This window comes from Eupeodes corollae, chromosome 1 (genome assembly GCF_945859685.1).
Source record: "Eupeodes corollae chromosome 1, idEupCoro1.1, whole genome shotgun sequence".
Lineage (NCBI taxonomy): Eukaryota > Metazoa > Arthropoda > Insecta > Diptera > Syrphidae > Eupeodes > Eupeodes corollae.
In genome coordinates, this window is record NC_079147.1 from 192,786,398 (window position 1) to 192,802,776 (window position 16,379).

Genomic DNA, 16,379 nt, shown 5'->3' on the forward strand with positions numbered 1-16,379 from the left:
GGGGACCAGAAACCACATTTAAATTTTAATGTCAGCTTCGTATATAAAACCTATAGTACTATCATCGTTGGTTTGTTCGCGGGTGGCACCTATTAGCTAATGTGACAATAGTTATTGCAGTTTTTTAGCTTAACTTTTGTATTAAAGTTCCAAAGCCACCTTGAGGCGTTGTTCAAAAAAACCAGGTTCATTATAATACTTAGATTTTAGAAGATTATCTTTCGAATAAAGTAAATTTCATATCTTCAATTTCTATTTTTTTTTTTCAAACTAAAGTTACTCATTATTTATGGTAAAACTATAACTCAAAATATTTTAAAATAATAAATTTAAAAACGAATAAAATAGATAAAAAGATTTAAAAAAATCGAAATAAATGTTAAGCTATTCTGGATTTAAAAATTATTTTAATATCTGGTAGCCTGGCCTTTAGCTTTAATTACAGTGTGACATCTGTAGGACATTGAGTCAAATAATCGGCGGAATCTGTCAATTGAAATATTGTGCCACTATTTCACAGTTCGGCTTTATTTTTAATCTCCTCAAAAATGTTCAATGGGATTTAAGTCATGTGATTGGGAAGGCCACTTCAACACGCTGATTTTTCGTCTTTAAAATACTTTTGACCAGATTCGGATGTGTGCTTAGGGTCGTTGTCCTGCTCGAGAGCACATTTGAGTGGAAAGTTTTCGTCCGCATAAGCCTTTATAATATTCACCTCCATATTTTGATCAATTTTACCCAATATCAAATGTATTGGTCAAACCTCATACCAAGAAAATTAACCCCAAAGTATAATACTGCGGTCACCATTCTTGCTCGTTTTCTGGATTATTTTGGGACTATTTTTTCAAAGGAAGCCTTCTAACGGTTTTTCTGCCATCACTTCCGACCAAATTGATCTTTGTTTCGTCCATCCACAAAACATTCCTCCATTTTTCTTCTCCTTTGGGTCCACATCAATCAAAATTTCGTGGATTAATTTAAACCGCGTTGTTATATTTTTGTTTCCATAAAAAGTGTACTATTCTTGCCATCCTTCTGAGCAAGTTAGGTTCAACAAGTCTTCCACGAACAGTTCTGGAAGTTATTGAAAGCTGGATTTTGTTTGTATTTTCCTTGAAGACTTTTAACGATGTTTCAACCTCTGTTGGGGTTGTTTTGCTTCGTTTTCCTCTCTGTTTTTTTTGGCTCTCAGCGGTCAAATTGCTTTTGCAATCAACTTGAGAGATCTGCTCATAATTCCGGCTATTTCCCTTAAAGATTTTCCCTCACTTCGTAGAACTAAAATTATAGCTTTCTGTTCTAGGGAACAATGCTTACCGCGACCCATGTTTTCCTTAGAATTAATTGTAATACTATTGAAATAATTTGAATTTACTTCCTAAAGTGAACTTCTTGTTTTATAACAGTAAAAAAAACTAATATTAATGATACTAGTTTAATATTAAGGTCTGTGTACAAATGTGTTTCTATTTTAATGTCGACAAAAAACGCAGTTTTACCCAAGAAGCGGTTCATCTCCAAACAATCAAGAAGCAAACAAAATTGCATAAGAAAATCTAACTTTTATTTTGATAACGGTTAAAACGTCTTCAATGCATGTTGTTATTTTAATTTGATTTTACTCTTAGCAACTGTCTCTGTGTCTATTTTAATGTCTATGTTTGTATATAATTATTTTTGCTTAAATTAATTTATTTTTGTACTTTTTACCATCGTCTCAGATCCAGTTCGGATCCAAAACGGACTCATCTTTCTCTGAATTGTATTTAAAATTCACCACTACGCCGCGCTGCAATCGTCTTAAAGAAGAAAAACCCTTTGTTTTGCATTTGACATTTCGTCACCTGAATGATTTCAGTTTCGTTTCGCCATCTCGCTCGTCTTGTCATCATCGCCAAAGAAGTTTATGTGTCAAAACTAAAACCAAAGAAAAAAGAAAAGAAGAAAAGTTGAAATAAAATTTTGCACCATTCTCAAAATCCCCAAAAGACAAGAAGTCGACGCAAAACCAAAAAATTCTCTCCTACCCCAAATCTCGAAAAGATTAAAAGTTCACAAATAATCTACACAAATGTCGAATTCAATCGAAACATAGAAGAAAATATTGTAAAAATAATTACAAAATAAAAAAGAAAGATAATGAATGAATTGAATACGAGTCGTCGGAATATTTATAAAAGTTGTTGTTGTAGTTGGCTCTACGAAAAGTAGAGATCTACCTACTTTTTGTGTTTTTCTCTTTTATTTTTTCTTTCTTTTCGTTTGGTTTCTTTATTTTGTTGGATATTTTATTATCTTTTTGTTTCGTTGGCTTCATTTGGATTTCGCGAAATTTTAAATTTAATTTTGTTGTTTCTGTGTGGTGTCGTGAAATTGGTCCAAAAAGAACACGGGAAAAAGTTGAAAGTTTACAAAAATCCAGAAAATGGGCCAACGAAACAGGCAACTATGGGCTGCCGTGTTGGTCGGTATCATTGGGGTGTCCCTGGTCCTCTCCGAGTCCATTCCAACTCAGAATATGTCCAAAAAGGAGCGTGAGGAGCTTAAGTATGTCTACAAGAGCCTTTTTTACGAATTGCATTTAAGTGTTTTTGTTTGTTATTTTTTTTCTATTTTCGTAGGGAAGAAGCACGAGAGATGTTCTATCATGCGTACTACGCCTACATGGAGAACGCCTATCCTGCCGACGAACTGATGCCATTGTCGTGCAAAGGACGCTACCGAGGCGTGACCCCATCTCGTGGGGACATGGATGACATTTTGGGCAAGTAAGTAGTGTGTAAACAATGTCTTCGTGTATAGTTGCAAGTTGCAACACCTTTAGCTTTCCAACCTTGACCCTGGAGCAGGCTTGCTACTTACAATGTGGTTGTTTTATGTCGTAGTTAATTCAGAAACGAAACGGGGAGTCACTTATGATAAAAGAGCGAACGAGCGTGCTGTTTGAAGGCTAAAGTGCTACACCTGTTTTTTTTTTACTCTTTCTGTTGATTTGTTTTTTCTTCGATTCAAAGTTGAATTTTCGCTTATTTAGCTCTGAGCTAAGCTCTCCTCTCCCCTAAGCAGCGGACGAGGTCAACTGCTTGACGGAATATTAATCGAGTCTTTAAGATGCCATTGAACCGTACCACTTTGGTGGCGGTGTTTTTTTGGTTGGATTTGGTTGCGCGCGGAGAGAGATTCGTAATCGGGGGTCTTGAATTTGCATTTGCTCCAGTGAACCTATTATTCTGTGTATGGTTTTTGGGTAGCATCAAAATAGATGAAATGAGAAACCGTTAGGATATGTTAATTTTGCAAACATTAATAGTCTCGTCTTGGAGTTAAAAATAGAGTTTCTCTATCTAAAACAGCCGATAGTATTCATGAAGAATAGAAGTGGAGACGTAGGGAAAAAGATTCATAAGCAGTGGGATGCTTGAGTCTTGATGAAATTCTTGATGGAAATAACAAGTTTTTGTTGGCTTATCACATTTAAACAAGTGGTTAGGTTATTGTTATCAGTTATTTTTGTTTTTGTTGGTGTTTTATTGATTTGTGTTGTTATTGTTTTATTGTAAAATTAAAGTTTAAGTATATCGAAGTTAAGAAGTCTTTGGAATATTTGTTGCGTTTTTATTTTGTACATTTATTTAATTATAACCAACAAAAAATAGGAGCCAGGGAAAAGGGGGTGGATAATTGATAATGCGATAAGGTTTTTGGTGAGGTCATTGCAGTATCAAATTACGTAGTTGCCACCTGTTTTCTTTTTTGTTGTAATTGTTTGGCATTTTTGGTATACGAAATTTGATTTGTTGCAATGCGTAGGTGATTCCAGGGTAAACTTTAAAAAAGTAGAGATTATCTTCAAATGAATAATTAAATTAACAATGAAAGTCACCTTAATTCAGAAGCTATGTATGGTAAAATTATTCATCAGTGATATAGATTCGTTCCTTATGATGAGTGTCTTAAGAACCGTTCAAATCAACTTGATTCTTTTTTGGAGTGTCTGGTTTTTGAATGTTTTGACTAGCATTAACTATTCTTACGTGGGTAGCAAATTTGGTGATTTAGTTTTGACTAAGCTAGGACGGTTAACTGTAAATTGATTAATTTTGGCAAGACTTGTGAATAAATAATCAACTATTGATTGTAATATTTCAATGTAGGCCAAGTTTGGGATAAGTCAAGAGAATTTTTGAACTGATTTCTTTCGTACAACAAAAGAATATAGACAATTGCTTGTAATGAATACATACTTTTTTTTAGCCTTTTTATCTCAAGACACAGAGTGAGCCTTAGAAAAGGCAGAGTGCATTTAAAACCCTTTAAGTTAGGCCAAAACATCAACCTTATTCTTATCCGATACCTATCTATACGTTTTGTAGTACCCGTGCCGTGATGGTAAGTGTTTAGGACTGTCAAACCAGAGGTCTTGGTTTAATCCAATAAAAGTTATTTTTAATGGTATTTCGTCTTGCGAGGAATTGACAAAACCTTCAAGAGTAATTTTGGCCATGAAAAGTGCTTTCTCAAATAAGAAACCCGCTTTTGCCAGAGAAAATGAAAAAGGAATCGTCATTTTAATTTCGCTATTTTATTAACCACATCCAGCAAAGCTTTGTTGATTCATTCATGATTGGTCGAGTCGGATTTTGGCCGAAAATGTCCAATGGTATAGCCCAATTCTCCTTATTAACTCCGAATCGTTATTTCTAGGTCTTCTTGTTTTCTTCAATTCTTAAAACTGTCTTGTTGATGGTTCAAGATTTAAGAGCTTACTCAAACTTTTCTATGAAATGAAAGTAAAGATTTTGGAAAAATCCGGCTTTATCATATGATAAAGTCCCAATTGAATACATCAAAACACAAAGTGAAAACCATTTGATTGCATGGGAATTCTTCGAAACTGAGGTATTTTTTTATGATTAGAACTTAAGCAAAGGGTTTAAAATACCTTTAATATGCCACAGACACATTACTTACTTACTTAAGGTGGCGCTTCAGTCCCGCGTGAACTAGGGCCTCACCAAACAAACTTCTGCATCTAGCTCGGTTCCTAGCTAGATGTCTCGTCACATACACATTGCAATGACAAAAACAGATAGAACTTGGTAACGCATTCCACATTCGCGTCGAAGAGCTTAGAAACGAATCTCTTTACTTTACAGTACTACCAAAGTTGTAGTCAAGGTTAAACGGATAGGCTTTTGCTAGAAGTTCAAGTATTACACGATGTTCGCGTGACGCTATGCAATAATGATGTTACTACAGTCAATCATTTTTAAAGCTCTACGTTAAATGCTGTCCAGAAGCTTATATAAGGCTCCGGAACACCAGCCCAGTTCACTCGGTTTTTTATTCCCCATTGAACAATGCTGTTCAAGCCGGATTTTAATGAGTTTCGCTTATTTTGTCGTTTCTGTTCCAAAAAATATGAAAACGAATATAAAAATCTAAAGTCCAATTTCTTCGCAGTAGTCCTAAATCTCAAATCGATATGTGTACAATACCTAGTCCTATCAATTTGAAAACGAGTATAAGAATACTGTTGTCAGAAAAACAATTGATTATATTAAAAGCTGCAGACAGCAAATCATTATTAAAAATAAGAAAGAGTGTAGGAGACAAAACAGAGCCCTGAGGCACTCCAAAATTTATTTTGTATTGTAAAAGGTAATTTTCAATCCAACGAAGGAGAGATTCGTCTAAACTGAAGGCATACATTTTCGATAAGAGAGTCTGATGCCAATGCCTATCAAATTCTTTTGCATTCAATCGCAATCATATTACTTTCTGCAAAACTATATTAAGTTTTCTTTTACTGTTCGATGAGATGAATCATCAGCTCACCAGTGGACACATTGCTTCGAAATCCGCACAATAAAGAGCCTTCCCCCTTGAAGACATTTCTTAACCTGATAGTTAATTGGTCTTTCCATGATATTGAAAAGAAGAGACGTAAGTGCAATAGAGAGGGAGAAGGATTTACATTTTTTGGGTATGGAGTGTGGAAATGCTGTTTTCCATCTGATCGGAACGAGACCTGAAGAGTAGGACAAACGCTTTCTACGTGACTTAACTGTCTGGGACGTGAACTTTAATTTTATACCGTGTCCAAACGACTATTTTGAGTTATACGAAATTCGTTTCTTGAAGCAGCACAACGTATTCTAAAGAACAGGAGCATAATTATAATAGAAAAATCGTGCATTTATTTCTTACAATTTTTAAGGACAGGATTTCACATTTCTGAAATTTAAATATTGGCACCAAATTGGTTACCAATGGTCCTTCCGATGCTCCATAAGGGTATGGGATTGTCAATTGAAATTCTGATCTTGACAGCATTTCCCACTGTCCAACCGTGTAGAATTTAATGCTTCGAAAACTCAGTGCTGTCTCCTGTCGTTAAAGCGTAACGCACCCCCATGCCATTATCTAAGAGCGGCACTTGCATCCAGAAAACCAATCAACTATCAGTACTGGGCTTGTGTATAACAAACCACCTCTTATGGAATAATCACATATTCGATATCGCCAAAAATGCTGCCAGGTGCTTAGGATTTCTCCGTCGATGCAAGAAATTTTTTACCCCTTCTGATCTGGCTATAATCTACAAAGATTTCATCCGTCTAAAGCTTGAATATAATTCGCATATCTAGGCAGGTGCCCAAAAAAGGTTTTACAAATGATAGGCGACAGACCTATAATCGAAACATTTACATCGGTAGAACACCGCCGCAATGTTTCATACCTTTCGTTGTTTTATCGATATTTTTACAAACAATGCTCTGTCGAATTAGCCAGTTGCATTCCACACCTTAAACGATTCAGCCGTAATACTCGCACTTCCAAGAATGCTCATCAGTTTACCCTTGAGCTCTATTTCGGACGTACTGTCAAGTACATTCTTTCTTAAATCGCACATCGAGAATGTGGAATGCTTTGGCCAACTCTGTTTTTCCCTCCCATCTTAATGTTTATAACTTTAAGACCAATATGCACCGGTATCTCCTTTTAAATCTATTCCTATTTTCCTAATTCTCGCCCTGTGTTTTAATATAAACATATAAAGGGTACTAATAACACCTTGAGTGGTTGTGAATTATCCCATACATCTTGATAGGTTTTAAACAATTTCTACAAATCATAAACTATTGTTTTTGATAGATCTTGCTCACCAAAGTCCCTATGAAACATTTTCAACGTTTCAGCAGCAGAACTTTCATTCCTCACACAAAATAGAGTTAAGTTGTTAAATAGTTTAAGATATTATAAAAACCATGCACTTCTTCTTGCGAGGAATTAACAAAGATTCCTAAAGTAATTGTTGTTATGAAAAATGGTTCACACATTATCCGTTCTGATTCGGCATAAAATTGTAGATGCTTTTATGTTATAACTAACATAAAATGGCTTTAAAGTACTGTGTGAACTAGGGCCTCACCCAACAAACTTCTCCATTTTGCTTGTTTAATAGCTTATACCAGCTATAACTTCGAGGTACATAGTTAAGGACTTTGTCTACCTAGGCACAGCTCTCTTATCGAAAATGCGTGCTTTCGGTTTTCATGAATCCCTCCTTCATTGGATTAGTAATTACCTTTTAAACCATTCAATACAAGTTGTATTGGATGGATTCAAGTCTGAAAACCACAAAATAAATTATGCTGGTGTGCCCTTCCAACACCCTTTCTTATTTTTATTAATGATCTGTCAGATTCACATCCCTCTTCTTCGGATGTGGAACTGCAACGACAAAATATGATAAGCTCATTCAATTCCGACCTTTACAGCATTGTACAATGGGGAACAAAAGCCAGGTGGAATTTAATTCTTTTAAAATCCAATGCTGTCTTGTATCGTTAAAGCGAGATATACACCATTATCCATAAATGGCACTTACATCGAGTAGACTGAACATCTCGATATTCTCGGTATGTCAATCACCAGCCACCTTTTGTGTCGCTTGGGTTTGGGTTTTCTAAGGCGATGTAAGAAGTTCCCCCCCCCCCCCCCTCTTATCAGGCTGTTACCAACAAGACTTATTTACGTCCAAAGTTTGAGTATAACTCCCAATATTTGGGCTGGTGCAAATCGAACGTAGAGAATTTAGATTGATTGGTGATAATACCATCTTAGGATCATTAACGTCGTAAGGTTTCTCGTCTGACCTTTTGTTTACCGTTATTTTATCGGTTTCCCTTTCCCTAACTAATTCAACCGTAATACTCGCGCATCTAGGAATGCTCATCAAGATACCCTCGGGTCCAACCTTCGGCCGTACTGTACTGTCAAATACAGAGATTCGTTCTTTAGCCGTACTACGCGAATGTGAAATGCCTTACCACACTCTATTTTTCCTAGTCATTGCAAAATTCATGAATTCAAAACCAATGTGCACCGACACCTCCTTTCAACACCTCTGTCCCTTACCTAGTGCTCACACTGTGTTTACATATAGGGTAGTATTAGCCTCCTTGAGTGTGCGCTTATTATAGAAATGAAAGGAGAGGGCAATTTCTTACCCTAAAGAAATAAGTGTAAGCAAAAGCAATTCTTCGTTTGATCGCAGCATTGGTGTTATTAAAAAATTTTATTGCACTTAATGCCTCTTGTTTGTCAGAGTTAGAGCTACTCAGGTTATTTGCGATAAGATTTATTTCGGTCGACCTTTTAAAACAATATCAACTCCAATAATCAGGTGTCTCCCATAATTATAATAATAAACAACAATTAAGTACATGCTTTCATCTCAAAACCACTAAACCTTTCGACAATTAAAGTTCTACCTTCAACTAAACTTGAATTAACATCACTCAACCACTTGCTTTGATGTTGCTTAACCCAACCACCTTCAAAGTATATGAAATGGACCTTAAGTTTCATTCATTCAGCAAATCTGTAGTGAGTTGTAGCTTTGTGTTACTTAAAATATCATTTCCAATTATTGTTTACAAACTTAAATGTCGACCCTGATTTTTTTTCTTAACAAACAAATTTCAGCAATAATAATAATTACCTCAAAACACTTAAACTGAGTCAATAAAATTTAATTTACATTCATTTGTTGGGAATGATTTTGAAAGATGACATAAATACACAATATCATATTCCAATGCTCAAAACATTCAATATTCTTTGTTTATTGAATTTAGCCAAATTAACAATTTTAAAGAAAGTTTGTAAAGTAAACAAAACCAAAGATTTAGCACGCACCGAAACAATGACAAAAAAAAACTATTAAAAAAAAGACAACTTAAGGCCAAGTTCATGGAGAATAAAAGTAAGAAGCGGAGTTGCATTAAATACCGGCATTTAAAACAACAATTTGTTATGTTAACTTTGATGTTTTATGTACAGTATGTAAATATTGAAATAAACGTTATTACGTATGATGTAATAAAAGTTTATCATATATTTGGAGTTTAAAAGTTGAAGGCTGATTGCACTATGAACTAATTATGACTAACCAGACTCTCACAATTAAAATATTTATGTGCCAACCTGGAAATGGAATCTTTCTAACATCCATTGCTTTCTTATTAGTCCTCTTTCCTTCCAAGCTCGACTTGTTAACCAAACTTCAAACTACCTTAAGACCAAATCATAATAAACTATTTTGTATTTTCATTTTGTTTCAGTTTCTCAATGACCCTGGTGGATTCATTGGACACACTCGTCATACTCGGTGACTTTGCCGAATTCGAGAGTGCCGTGAAAATGGTGATAAAAGACGTCCAATTCGACAGTGACATTATTGTGTCTGTGTTCGAGACAAACATTCGTATGGTTGGTGGCTTGCTGTCGGCGCACATCCTCACCGAATACATCCAGAAGGATCTTAAAATAATGCCCTGGTACAAGGGCGAACTACTGGAGATGGCCCGTGATTTGGGCTATCGCTTGCTGCCAGCTTTCAACACCTCGACAGGCATTCCACACGCTAGAGTAAACTTGCGAACAGGCATGAAAGACGAACAGCTGAAGAAATCACGAGAAACATGCACCGCATGTGCGGGGACAATTCTTTTGGAGTTTGCTGCACTCTCGCGGCTGACGGGCGAACCGATATTCGAAGCGAGGGCACATGCTGCCATGGATGCTCTGTGGAAGCTCAGACACCGAGGGTCGGATTTGATGGGCACGGTGATGAATGTACATTCGGGTGACTGGGTGCGACGAGATTCTGGTGTGGGGGCTGGAATCGATTCCTACTATGAGTATCTATTTAAGTCGTACGTTTTGCTGGGAGACGATAAGTATTTAGCGCGATTCAATCGACACTATAACGCAGTCATGAAATACGTGAGTGAGGGTCCGATGTTGTTGGATGTGCTGATGCATCGACCACATGCCAAATCGAGAAACTTTATGGACTCTCTGCTGGCATTCTGGCCGGGATTGCAGGTGCTCTCTGGGGATTTAAAACCTGCCGTTCAAACACATGAGATGCTCTATCAAGTGATGCAAATGCACACGTTCATTCCCGAAGCATTCACCGTCGACTTCCAAATCCACTGGGGACAACACCACCTCCGACCTGAGTTCATCGAATCCACATACTTCCTCTACAAAGCCACCAATGACCATCACTATCTGCAGGTGGGCAAGAAAGCCCTAAAAACCCTTCAGAAACATGCCAAAGTAAGTTGCGGCTATGCAGCCGTCAATGACGTACGCACTGGCAAACATGAAGACCGCATGGATTCATACGTTCTCTCTGAGACATTCAAGTACTTGTATTTGCTCTTCTCCGATCCTTCAGACATCATCATCAATTTGGACGAATTCGTATTCACGACGGAGGCTCATTTACTGCCACTATCGATTGCACAACTTGGAAACAGTACATTCAGTGAGTATTCCACATTGTTGTTTAGGAATAAATGTGCATCTAACAGTTTTCCTATTGTTTAATTAAATTCTCATTATGTCTGGCCATAAACAAAAGAAAAAAACATTTATAATCATTTTTATGTAACTTTGTTCTGTTCTGTTCTAAGAATATGTAACTTTTTCTTTTTTTAATTTTATGCCTTCGTCATTTTAATTTATTTATCTTATAATATTATCGCATTAAATTAACTTTATGTTTGCCATTGGAAAAAAAGAACAATAAAAAACACAGCTTATTCATTTTGTTTGTAGTTTAAACAAGTGTATCACAAAAGTATTAATATTTTTTTTCTTATATTTATTTAAAATAAACTGATCTTTTCTTAAGTATTCTTTTATAGTTTGTTGATTAAAGTTTTTTTGTTTTTGTTTTATTGAAATTAATTTGTTTGGAGATAATAATTAAAACTTGAGCTTGGGTTGGTTATCTAGCGGCAAATGGTTGACCTGGAAGTTTTAGTTAGTTAGTCTAATTGAGCTAAAAAAAAATTGAAGAAAAACTCTTTTAAGAATGTATACATTGTTATCAATTAAAAGTCGAAGAAAAAAAATTAAAATGTATAGCAAAGATCCGTGTTCTCATATGCCGAGCCGGACTTGATAACTGACGATTTATATATAGCGGCGCACAAAATGTGCCACTTTAAGACAACGAAATACATATAAAGATATCTACCGCAGCCGAAAAGGTTAAAGTTGGAAATGAATTTATCGTTTATATCGACTGATGGGAAAACGCAAGCGTTCTTGTTTCTATGTTTATGAACTTTAAAGCATGATACTATTTTACTTAAATAATAAATTAGGTGGCACCACAGTTCGTTTGAGAAATAGGGTCTAGTGACTGACAACTCTCAACCATTCCTGTGTGCGATTACTGTTGTCAGGGATGGAAGGGACCTACAGTTTTAAGCGGAATCCGAACGGCTTATTTGAGAAAACATGACTAGAATTTCTCTTGGAGAATTTGTCAATTACGCGCAAGAGTCAGTACCCGTGAAAAAAACTTTTGACGATTTTACTCAGGTCCTCCGATTTTTAAAGTCTGTGGGTGCTTGCTATCTGGACATAGGGCCTTAACTACTCCTACGTGGCATTGTGCGCGTTTTCGAGCGATGTGTTTGAGCTTCCTCCAGCTTTTCCCAAATCTCGACTGTTCCTCCTCTACCGTTTTACTCCACTTGGTTCTTCTATATTCTTAAGTGAGTAGATGCCCTGGAATGCAGATTCCTGTGCAATATTTTCCTTGTGCTTCATCTGTATAACAGTACTTATTCGTTGGGATTGTTGTTTCTCCAACCATTAGACGATAACTCCAAGATACTTTTTCTATTGGTTGTTGGGAAATGTTTATCAGAGGATGAATGCGAAGTCCTGAGGCTAAGCATATTAGCTTTCCCGTATTGATTTTTAGCCCCAAGATTTTTGCTTGTGTCTTCACCCGTGTTTTCATTTGTTAGGGATTCATTACCCTATCAGCTAGAAAGCATACATCCTTTGAGTAGTGTAGATGTTGTCAGAGTCCATCTTTCTTGGCCGTTTGTTGTCAAGGCTGCTCGCAGCACATAACTGATCACCAATAAAAAAAGAATTGGTGAAAGTGTAGAGCCCTGTCTGAAGCCACTTTGGACTAAACACACTTGGGACGTTGGCCTTGTTAGAAGCCTTCTCCAGTTCAGTCAACAGCAAGCGAAATGGTAATTGATATTTATGATAATCCACAAGATGTTAATGTCATCAATGCAGAACGATCTAGTGCAGAATCCTGCTTGTTTTGCGTCAAGTGTTGCTTTCAGGTGTTCTCTTGCACGTTCCAAGACAATCGGTATGACGATCGTAGATTATTTCTTTCATCACCTCTAGCAGCTGCTGAATGAGCTTTAAATTGCGTCATTTACGCTGACGCAATCCCAATCTCCTTTAGGTGTTGATGATCTTGCTTGATTATTTAAAAATTATATTTTGGTAGTAACAGTAGCGTGATGGTTAGAGCGTTGGACTATCAAACAAAGGGTCTTGGATTCAATCCCTGCCTGTGCCACCTTAATTTAAAAAAATAATTTTTGCGGTTACTGCCTCTTGCGAGGAATTGACAAATCCTTCAAGAGTAACTCTTGTCATGAAAAGTGCTTTCTCAAATTAGCCGTTCGTATTCGGAATATAAACTGTAGGTCCCTTCCATCTCTGACAACATTCGCCACACAGGAATGGTTGAGAGTTGTAAGTCATTAGGCCCTGGGTCTTCATGGACTGTTGCGCCACCTTATTTATTTTGTATTTAAAAATTATATTTCGGGACAAGTGAGAAATTATATTTATAACAAAAGCATTATTTTCATTTCATGATAAATACAAACAAATCTATTGTACTTAGATTAGTTGACCTTGGAGTTATTGAAGTCAATGTTTCTTTTAATATACATTTATTTTGGATCTTCGTTGTTGCTTTGCCATTACAGATCTTGTTCTGGACCACAATCTATATTCTCCGCATGCAATTGCATTTTATTTGTTGTTCCAACGACCTTATTCAAAAAAAAAAAATTAATAGTTAAAATTTGTTTACTTTGAAATGAGCAAGCGTTATTATAAAGAAACTATAAAAAATGATAATACAGACCTTAGATATGGATATAAAAGAATAAATGACTATATTTGCAGAACAGGATATCTCATTAACATGCACTCGATTGAATAAAGAACAAAAAAAAAAATCCCCTGAAGAAGTAAGGAATTCTTACGAAACGTTGGGTAAAAGAATGGAATAGTTTTTTATTTATTTATTCGCATTCCAAAAAACAAAAAGACCAAAAGAGCCTAATAAAACACAATAGAAAAGATTTGTACTTTGTATGAAACGAATAAACTCAAAAAGTACTGGACTGATTTAAATAAGTCTTTTTTCATTAGAAAACTACATTATCACTGAGTAACATAGGCTATATTTAGTACTAGCGGCTTGTCCCGGCTTCGCACGGGTACACATAAATAGGTACAACTCTAATATCCCCCAAACTGCTTCAGATGTAATTATGTACCGGCCGTTCAAATAATTTTTGTCCTAGGGACAAACTTTTTCCATAGTTGGGATCGACTTAAGGAAAGAGTGCTTTTCCCACGGCAATTGTATGTGGCACTTTCTCTAGTAGGATCACCTGAAAATCAATTGTTGCCATCTACAAATACCACATCCAATGTAGTGTAAATCGAGGCTTTAAGATAAGCATACAATTTTGTTCTAATCTAGTGATTCATGGTCGTTTTGATTAGCATGATTATAACTTAAATATCTGTACCTATTTAAGTCTACCCGTGCGAGGCCTCTAGTAATATATAAGTTATAAAAAGTAATGAATACAATTACAGCATTTGTTAATGCTGTGCTCCCCACTATTCATAATTCACTAGAGATTTGGTTTCCTTGGTCCTTGAATGCGGATCTTAAAATTAAGCTTCATCTTTTTAGAATGTCATTTGTATTCTATGGTCTCCAGAACTCTAAAGTGATTACAGGGAAAGTTAGTTTAATGTACTGAGTTTAACAAAAGGAGTCCCAAGATCACTGCATAACAAAAACTGTTATACGAGTATGAATTAGTTTTACATAAATTGAAAACTTTGCAGCTTCAAAAATCAATTCAAAATAGCTTTTAAAAATTAAGAATTTTGATATTAAATCTATTCCTTTGTAATTTTATTGGTATTGTCAATAAGTTTCAATTTGAATTTTCCCCTATTCTGTACTCAACTCCGTTTTTTAAGTATTTAGATACTTCGGCTATATTTTCCGTGGTGTTATAATAAGTGCGTAAAACTTTCATGCCAGAGGTTTGTGTTCAATCCCTGCCTGTGCCACCGTAATGTCTTTTTCCGGATACTGCCTCTTGAGCGAAATTAGCAAATCAACTAAGAGTGATTCTTGTCCTCTAGATCCCCTTCATTCGTGAAAATGGACGCAAACAAGAATGGTTAAGAGTTATAAGTCAATTTGCTCTTGTTTCCATTAGCTACAGAGCAAAAAAATGTATTTATATAAACATTACTTCGGTCCACTTTTATTTAAAGCCTATTAACTTATTTGAATTTTAATTAACTATTACAATTTTGTATGTACAATTTGTTGTTTCTATTATTTTCCAGGTTTCCGTCAAACAGACGAACACAATGTCCTTGACTTTATGCGCACATGTCCCAGCTCCACAAAATTATTCCCAGAAAAAGTACGAAAACCATTGAGAAATTTCATCACCGGTTCATGTCCTCGTGCCCAATTGAATAAACGTTTGAGAGCATTAGATTTTCAAGCGAGTAATGCTGATCATCTGCGAGCTGTTTATGACATGGGCATTACAATGGTTTCATTAGGCGATGGAAAGGTTCGACTGTTTCACAGTTTCTATAATGTAAAAAAACAACAACAAATAAGTTGATTTTAATTCAAAATAAAAGAACTCTCGATTTCTAATTTCATAATTTTTAAATTGCAGGCTAAAAGCCCTGAAGATGGTGAAATGGGTCTTTTATTTATGCAAGAAATGCTCGAGCTGACTAAGATGCAGAGTTTAAATCAATTGGCGCAGTTACAGGTGAGATTTTGTTCCAAAAGACTAATTAGAAGATTTTTGTTTTTAATTTCGTTTTTGTTCTTTATTTTTTCTATAAGGCTGTTGCATTCAAATCTGATGACAGTGAAGAATGGACAGCTTTGATGGCTGGTCCTAGTCATTTCTCACCCGAATTAGTTGCCGAAGAGTTTGTCGAAGCTGAAATTCTCGTAGCCACACCATTACGAGGATGTTCTGATCTGAATGACACCGGTGATATGAGGGGAAAGATTTTAGTTGTCGAACGAGGTGACTGCACGTTCGTCGATAAAGCAAGACGCGCCCAAAAAGCCGGCGCTAAAGCTGTCATAGTCTGTGATAATGTTCCTGGATCTTCCGGTGAAACACAACCAATGTTTGCAATGTCTGGCGATGGCAACAACAATGTAACCATTCCAGTTGTCTTTATGTTTTCTCTTGAATACAAAACTCTTGGCAATGCAATCACCAAAAATCCCAATCTTAAGATTCGTATAATGCAGATGTTGGAATTTAAAAGACAATTACAAAAGCAGTCAACGAAAAATACTAAAGTTGAATTATGATAAAATTATCATAAAACACAAAAACTACAACAACAACAACAAACACTATTAGTCTATGAAAATAAGGAAAAAATTGATAGTTTTGTTTTTGTTTGAATTTAGTTTTTCTCTTTATTTTCATGCATTTTTGATTTCAGTTATTAGTTTTTAAGTCTCCTTGTTTTCCTTATCTTTTCTTATTTTTTTTATTTTTAAATTAAACTAAAAATCTGTAAAAAAGTATAACACACACACACACACCCACTATATAAGTAGCTGATATAGATTAATGCGAGAATGAATAGAAGATGAATTTTTTTGTAAATATTTCAAAAAAAGAAAAAAAAAATACGAATTA

General features: G+C 35.6%; 1 protein-coding gene across 2 annotated transcripts; it reads left to right on the forward strand.

The window, feature by feature from the left end:
• The first annotated feature begins 1,870 nt into the window (after nucleotides 1-1,870).
• On the forward strand, nucleotides 1,871-16,379 carry LOC129938646 (ER degradation-enhancing alpha-mannosidase-like protein 3). 2 transcript variants are annotated; one of them, XM_056046318.1, is made up of 6 exons: nucleotides 1,871-2,553; nucleotides 2,628-2,774; nucleotides 9,639-10,852; nucleotides 15,034-15,269; nucleotides 15,381-15,479; nucleotides 15,557-16,379. In XM_056046318.1, exons 1-6 carry the CDS (start codon nucleotides 2,432-2,434, stop codon nucleotides 16,040-16,042), a joined length of 2,304 nt encoding a protein of 767 aa, XP_055902293.1. In that variant the 5' UTR covers nucleotides 1,871-2,431; the 3' UTR covers nucleotides 16,043-16,379. The 2 variants fall into 2 exon arrangements, with proteins under 2 accessions (XP_055902293.1, XP_055902291.1); XM_056046316.1 differs by having other exon boundaries at nucleotides 1,872-2,553; nucleotides 15,034-15,296.